Source organism: Merops nubicus, unplaced genomic scaffold (assembly GCF_000691845.1).
Source record: "Merops nubicus isolate BGI_N331 unplaced genomic scaffold, ASM69184v1 scaffold4564, whole genome shotgun sequence".
Taxonomy (NCBI): domain Eukaryota; kingdom Metazoa; phylum Chordata; class Aves; order Coraciiformes; family Meropidae; genus Merops; species Merops nubicus.
The window spans coordinates 39011-47123 of NW_008606102.1; the positions used below are offsets into that span (position 1 = coordinate 39011).

The 8113-nt window shown below is 42.0% G+C and overlaps 1 protein-coding gene across 1 annotated transcript in view; it reads left to right on the forward strand.

Moving 5' to 3' along the window:
- Nucleotides 1-8113, forward strand: part of FAM20C (family with sequence similarity 20, member C) — a gene marked incomplete at its 5' end in the record, with an annotated part of 55987 nt that overhangs the window by 37536 nt on the left and 10338 nt on the right. The window contains 2 exons of the mRNA XM_008939530.1: nt 5503-5595; nt 7369-7484. Of these exons, the coding sequence (XP_008937778.1) occupies nt 5503-5595; nt 7369-7484 (209 nt within the window). The remainder of the gene's footprint in view (nt 1-5502; nt 5596-7368; nt 7485-8113) is intronic.

Genomic DNA, 8113 nt, shown 5'->3' on the forward strand with positions numbered 1-8113 from the left:
AGGCACCAGATATCTTTGCTACTGTAGATGTAGCTGCATTAGCAATACCATTTATCTTCCTCAGGACTTACTAAGTCACTAAAATGTCTTATAAAATTAAGTGGCATTTTTTCCACCCGTTGTCACTGGTGCCAAATGCACAGAAAGCCCTCCTACATGCAAAATCTAAGTACCCTCCTAAGGACTGCAGCTGCCTCAGAGACATCAGTTTTTTTCCATGGGCTGCCTCCTTCACTTAGAATAATAAGCTTTAGATTATCTCAGGACACTCTAGGTCCCCTGGCAGCACAATCCAGTTTGACATAAGGGTTGTGGGGCAGGGAGGGCGAGGGGAGAAAATCTTGCAAGCAGGCATCAGACTTTGAGTTTTCCACTAGTACAAAGAAGTTCATAGGTGAGGGCTGGAGAAATATCATGCCTGTCTGTATTGGCTCTCCAGACTTCATGGAGCATCTGTGTTTCAGTTACTTGCCCGAATAAAGGGCTGCCTATAAAGCTCCACGGTGGTGCTACCAAATGCAGGAAGCCCCCAGGTCCCTCCCAGGCCACAGGGTAATCGAAACAGCAACAAGCTGCTGAGTGGCAGCCTTTTAGTCTTGCATTTACTATATTTTATCACTTAGGTAACACTGTGTTTGAAGTGTTGAGCCTTCAACTTGGCTTCAAGACAGGTATTTAAACACCGTAAATACTCCACAGGCCAAGAGAAAAGCTGCTTTCCTAAAGAGAAGTATAGTGGCCTATAGCTGTGGATAGACCCAGATAATCTCCAGTTATCTGTTCCAATAGCCAAAATACACTCTTATCAGTGTTACTCTGTCCCTGCCAATGCAATTGCCATGCCTCGTTGGACATCTCTCAGTGGTTTTGCTGCTGCTGAATTTCCCTGGCCGGAGAGGGTGAAGGTCTCCATCTGCAAAATGGTCTAACCCAAGCAAACCCACAGCAGCAAGGCTCGTTGTTGTGATCCATAATCATCCCTAATCCCCGTGGCTGATTCCCCTGATTATGTGTCAGAACAGGAGTGCAACCTATTTACAAGGAGCTGTTTTCAAATCAGCAGCACGTCCTTTCATTAGTTGAGCTACGTGGGTTTGACACAAAAGGTGTCTCTGAAATGTCTCTGGGCTGCAGCACAGGAAGGCAGCATGTGTCTGTCAGGATAACACTTGACTCAGATTGGGCTGTTTGCCCTGTTTTCTAGCTTTTTGGCTGCTGTACAGATAATAGGACCCCTGAAGAGCAGAGGAAGTCTGGCACTGAGGCAGGATTCTTTCGAGTAATGCATGGCCCTAGTGGGTATTAATCCTGGTAATTTAGGCAGGTGCATGTGAGTGATCCTGGAAACTAAATATAGATTTCCATGTTAAAGGTTTCCTTTCTGTAATGGCATTTTCTGAAATGCCAGAGAGTCCGCAGAGGCTGCAGTCTCACTGTGGTGGTGAGGTTCAGGAATGGCAGAAAACCAAAAAAAAAAAACCAAGCAAGAAATAATTATTGTTAGGGTTTGGGGGTCAAATAATTGGCCAAAAAAATTAAAATGCTTACAGAAACATCTAAGAAAAGCTTGAGGCTTTGCAGTTTTTTTCTGCACACAAATCGCTGTGTTGGTTTCTCCAGATACTACAGAACACCACAACAGGTCCCAGCCTTAGTTGGGATGGAGCTGACTCACCAGATTTGCTCCTCACTCTGTTCATTTACCAGAGGAGCTTTATTTCTTGTATCTGTAAGCATGACTCACTTTTCTAGCCATGAGATTGGATCACAGTTGCATCTTGTCTTGTGTCAATGCAAATGTGTCCCTGTCCTGTTTAAAATCATCCTTCACTTCCCATGTTTTCTCAGAGTTGTGCCACGGCAGGGAAATTTTCCTGGGCTTTGATCTCCCCTTAGTTCTTATTCCTCCTCTACTGGTGTTACCGTGCTGATTTGTCTTTTCCTTACGCTGTAATTGGTCTGGTGCCACTGTGTAATTTTTAACTGTGTGCAGTATCAACAGACCTCCATCTGTCTCTCCTCCAGAGCTTCCCAGCCTGACGTTATAAATGTCTGCCAAATCCTTCTCCAAAGAGAGAATCACCAGATTCCAACTGTTTGCAAAATAAGAGTTGCTGCCAGAAATTCTCTCCCACTGTCTGCAACCTGTGCAGAACCTGTGTCATGCACACTGTTACTGCTGGCACTGCAGAGCTGTGACCACTGCTTTAGTTTATTGTCCCTCAGAAGTGGATCCTTCTGCAGAGGGTTCAGTATGTTGGTCTGTTTGCTCAAATATCTGTGTGTCATTGTATTAGAAAATGAGCTTCAATAGCCATCAGGTATTAAAAACAAAATAACTTGGTGGTTGTTCTGACTGCACATCCACATTGCTGAGAGCAAAGCTTATTATTATCCACATATTTTTTATATGCATAAAAATAGCTCATTAGAAGAATTAGTACCAAATCAGGCAATGCATTGATTAGGTTGCGCATGCTAAAAAATAGCAGCTTTTTTAATGTGGATAAAATAAAAATGACGTATAAACACGTTTGGATAAAGTAAAAGATACACACTATGATGTAAGTGCCCTTTTAACACTGTTAAAGCCATTTTTATAACAGTCTGTTGATTCCAAGCTGCTTTGGGCTCATGTGGCTTTTAAAATTCAATTCTGTACCTTAGGCTTGATCAACATGTGTTAGTGCTTGCTGGTGGTATGGCAGCTTCCTGTGGCTGAGGAATTATCAGTGCATCTCTTTAGGTGCTTCTGCAGACATCAAATTAACAATAAATGTATGTTTGAATAAAACTGTTTCCAGCTAAGATCAGATCCAAGGAACAAGATTCCTGTTCTATCCATGGGATATTGGAATAAGTCAGCAGAAAGGATTTTTCAAGGTTATTTCAGCAGTGTTTCATGTTTGAATCTGTTACATTTAGTTCTGCAGAGCTTTGCAAAGGAACATAAGGAATATAAAGCAGGTTGGGGGTTTCATAAATCCTCCTTCCAGCCTAAATCAAGAATAACCCAATATTTCCAAGAGATAGAAAAGTGGGTACCATACTTGTTTGACATGGGCGTGGACCATGGGAGCTGTGGCTGGAGGGTGGTTTTCTGCAGATAAGTAGAGGGAAGCACCAGAAGCACCAAAGAAACGTGGCAGTTTGTCTCATGATGTATAGTTCAGGTTCAAAAAGTCCTGGTATTTCCTTTGTCTGCATTGTGCTGTGGAACTGGTGTCCAGTTTTGCAGGTTTTAGGAGGGTCAAGTTCATGGTTTTCTAGGAGGGTGTTCCACTTAATAATACGTTATGACAGGAGAGAAATATGTACAAACAAGTCTAAGCCTGCAGGACAGCTATACTTACTCCCAAATGAATAATATCCCCAGCCATTGCCAGGGGTGGCAGGGAGCAAAGAGAGAAGTGGAATTAGAGAGACTGGCCTGTCCTGGCGGTGATGTGCTGTCTGCCTGGCCCAGGGAGCTGGGCTGAGGGGGAAGCTGTGCTTGCAAGATTGAGATCTAGCTCTTATTTAACTCTGATTTTCTGGAGCAAGATTTTCTTGTAAAGGAACAGCCATGATTTGTTTAAAGTCGTTGGGAGATAAAAAGCAGATGGTATTGATTAGGTAATTAGTAATATTTTCTGCAACTTATCAGCTGCGCTGATACGGGTAAGATTTGCAAAAGCTTGAGATGAATCTTTCTCTCTTTGATTTGTAGAAGAAATTGGCTATTTTAAAATCGGAGGGGGAGAGAAAGTTATACACAAATGTGGAAATTTCTGCCCAACAGAAATATGTTAATCTTTTCCTTTGAATTTATAGTCAGGGCTCATTTCTTCATTTTTGAGGGGAATATGCACAATGAGGTGGCAGCTCTCCTCGCTCCTGCCTTCATTTCCTGGTGTCTTGTGAGACATGCCATGGGTTTCTGCTCTCCCATATTCCTCTTTATGGGTGTGGTCCTTCCCCTTTTGTGTTTATTATAAAGATAAAACAAGATCCTATTTTGTACTTTATGCCAGGCTCACTTTTAGCTTGTCTCCTTATGAACCCTTTGCAGCCACAACAGTTACTATTAAGGACTTCTGGCAAGTGTTGGCTACCTCTGTGACCACTACTATGGCAGTGGTCAGGGCACTTTTGGCCAGAGCATCACAGGGGTGTTGGAATTCCCTCTGACCTTGAGTTATATTAGAGACAAGTCAAATATCTTGTTGTCTCTATGATGGCAGTTGTTCATTATTTAGGGTGAGATAGAGTATCTCACCAAGGTATTAATGTAAAGAATGTCTGAGTAGTGATACCAGCCTTTCAAACCCTGCTTGTTGCATAACAAAGACTTCATACAGCCAAAACCCACAGGAGTTATCCATTTTCTCCAGCACCGTGGATACAGGAGAGCTCGTGGGCAGATACCAGTCCTGGTAGTGACCCAGCTTTGGGTCCCCAGTGAGTCTCACAGTTAGGATTTACTGCAAATTCTCTGGAGGTTTGAGCTCTGCACCAGCATCACCCCAAAGCCTTTCATGCGACAAGGTCCCGGAGCAGAAGCTGGATGTCACTTGCCAGTGTGTGATAGCATGGGTGGTGCACGTGCTCTCAGCTGGCCACCTGGGACTGGGGAGAAGGAGAAGGACCTTTGTTTTCCTCGTCTGGGGAGCTGCTCTCCCCTGCAGATGCTCTGCAGAACAGCTTTGTAGTACTGATCGCCCATTTAAAACTTCAAAACAGGGCATGATGCAGGTTGAGTTGGGGCCCAGATGTAGTGCTGGTCCACTGCCTGAGTTGTGCTCCAACCAAAAGCCATCAGGGCTGGAAATTGCCTGAAGTGAAACCAAGATTTGCTTCTCTGTTATATGGAACTTTTTGTTTTCCATGGAGTTCGGTGCTGAAACTTTAGTGATTTCCATCAGAATGACATTTTTTATTGGTTCTTAAACTGAAGGAACAACAAATTCTGTATCCTCTCTGGAGCACACTTTTGTTAATGTTCTTTGAAACATGACATGTGTCGTGGCCGTCAAGCTGCAATGATCCCATTTCTTCTGAAACAAGAAAAACCTGTCACTTTTGGCTCTAAGTAATGCAAAGGGAGAGTCATATTTTAGATGGGAGCTGCATGGCTGCCAAAGATGAAAGAAAAATGTTATTACTTTTGGAAATTTCATAATTACAGTTAATGATAATTTAATGAAATGACATTGTCTTCACCACTATCACTAATTAAATGTTTGAGAGGGATAAAAAAGATCTTGTTAACGAGAATGAGAGTCTTGAGTGGAATAGCTTTGTGACAGCAGCCTACGAGCACAAGTCTTGAATTCCTGTTTTTTTGTTATGGTAGTTTAAAAAAGATAAAGGCTACGTGGCAAATAATGCACACATGAAGTATCTAAAGGCCTTCTGTTAAGCAAACAATACCGAACTCCTGAATAATGTGCTGATGGCTAAGCACTGCTCTTTGGAAATACTAACCCTTCATTAAAACACTTTCCTTGTTTTGCTTTGCAGACAAACCAGAGAACAAGAAACCCCGCCTGACTTTTTTTATTTCTCCGACTATGAAAGACATAATGCAGAAATAGCAGCATTTCATTTGGACAGGCAAGTAAAATGGATTTGCATTAAAAGAAAAGTGGAAATGTTGTGATAAGTTTCTGCACTTGGCCAGCCCTTTAACTGAATCACTTTTAAAAAAGGGGGAAATGGAACAAAGGTGGGCAAACACCACGAATAAATGAAGTGGCAGACGATGAAAGGGTAGATTAATAATTAGGAAATGTGACTTGCTCTGGGAATGAGAAACCTGGCAATAAGTAATTCTCAAAAAGAATGAGAAATTATATTGAAGAGAAGCCAAGAAATGAATTTCCCCTGTGATCTTGAGGTGCACATGGAGAGAACCTGTCTCCTGGGGAATATGTCACCTAAGTGTGACAGCAGTCTGGCTCACCCCAATTAGCTCCAGAGCACAGGAATCTGAGCAAGCCATGGGGAATGGTGTGAGGATTCAGAGAGGAATAATTGAGATGGGGAAGTTCTTGTTTCAGAGCAAATCACTGGGGCCGCCCCATATCAGGAGCATATTTAGACCACAAGTAGGTGAGGAGGAGAGGGCAGTGGTGGTCATCCCATGCTCCTGTTAGCCAAAAATGTTGCCCCAGGCAGAGTATGAGAAGACTGTGGTGGATACCTTGGAAGGGACTGCAGCCCTCTCAGCCTGCCCAGATTAGGAGCTGGATTAATAATTAGTGATGAATTATTAACAGTATGTCTAGAAACCAGAGCATTGCCCAGGCTGAGTTAGAGCTGAAGGATCTTTCACACCCTCGTGTGCCAAGAAACATCCTTTCAAAAGCTTGAAGCTTTAGGGCCACAGATTATTTGGGGGTACATGTAGTAGTGCTGCCATCTGGGATCATGGTTAGGATAAGGGAACTTGTCAGTGGGTGGCACAGGGTAGATCTGTCATGAAAAGCCATCCTGATGAGATCCTTCAAGGATCTTCTGTATTTTCTAGTTGTTGACCTTGGTGTTGATCCCTTCTGCTTTACATTTTAAGCAGATGGTGCCGTAAGAAAAAACATTAATGGAGTTCCTGCAGTGAGGTATGTTAAATATCCAGACACCAAGCAGAAAAAGCAGTTTCTACCCAATGTAGAAGATATTATCAAGATACAGTGGATGTAAAAGTCTCACCTAAAGGGAGGCTTTCATGGGAACTTTGCTCTTCTACTCTGTCTAATAGCAATGCTCTTGTGGGGAGTTTGTAATAATCTACTAATGCAGGGGAGTTTGGGATGGAGAAAGGTTCTTCACCCAGCCTTTGCCCATGGGAAAATTTTTAGTTTCAGGGAGACTGTTTAGGTAAGTATAAGGTTGGTATTAAAACACAGAAGAGCAGGAGAAAATAAATCAAACAAATACTAAGACTGTCAGAAAAAAAAAATTACTATTAGGTGGCAGTTATGGAAGAAAAAGGCTGAAATCCCATTCCTCAAGTCACTTAAAAAATTATTGAGCAAAATGCGTGTTATAACAATCCTGAAGTAGCACACAGTCAGAAATAAGTTTCTACTGTCTCTGATTTCTGGAATTCTGCATATCTTTGTTTTTGCCATGGAACAATTTGTCCCCATACTCTTCTGTATTTTCCATCTGCTCCATACTGTGTAGGCAAGTCAAAGCTGATCATATTCAGGCCATATTTTACAATATCTTATATGAAGGATTATCCAGTTTAAAGTTGATGGGCTTTTTATTCCTTAAAGGCCACAGATAAATGTGCCTTCAGAGTGTAATGAACCTTCCTAAAACCTATCACTATCATTATATTTGAATCCTGTACATAAACTGTCTCTTTTCTTTCTCTTCCAGGATCCTGGATTTCCGTCGCGTGCCACCAGTTGCAGGCAGACTGGTTAACATGACAAAAGAAATACGGGATGTTACTCGTGACAAGAAACTGTGGAGGACGTTTTTCATCTCACCAGGTAGGCTTGGAAATAAAGCTAGATTCTTTCTGTCATGCCAAACATGTACTTAAGGGAACGATGTGTAGATTGCTTAATTGCTCAGATATTCCTAATAGAACTGTCTTCTAGACCTTTGAATAAAAAGAAATGTGGAGACATAGCCTACAAAGAAGACTTTATTGTTTTGAATTGAGTGCCTTTTCCCCGTGACAAATTATGTGCAGAGACTTGCTTTTGTGTTCACAGAAGCTATGTGCTCAACAAATGTTTTATGTAGAGCAATTTCTAAAGCAATTTCTTCTGTTGCTCTCAGTTTGCCCAAAACCTTATTACTTAGCCCATTAGTTATTTAGACTTTTTTTCCTACTGCAGTGTGATCCATCACTTCTGTGGGTCAGGTGCATTTATTTTTCAGTTTTGACTGGAGGACCAAAACCTAATTTTCTCAGAGTCATGTACTTCAGTTTTTATTACAACAGGAGTTGGAAAAAAAAAATCAAGCAAATAGATGTGTAACATGTCCTGCTTAAACTCTCCAGTGAGCAGAGGCCAGAGCAGAATTGACCTGAATTGTTCCCAGTCCTCACTCTAGCGTTGAGGGCCGACCCCAGGAACCAATGCTACTTGCTATTACTCTTTACTCTTTC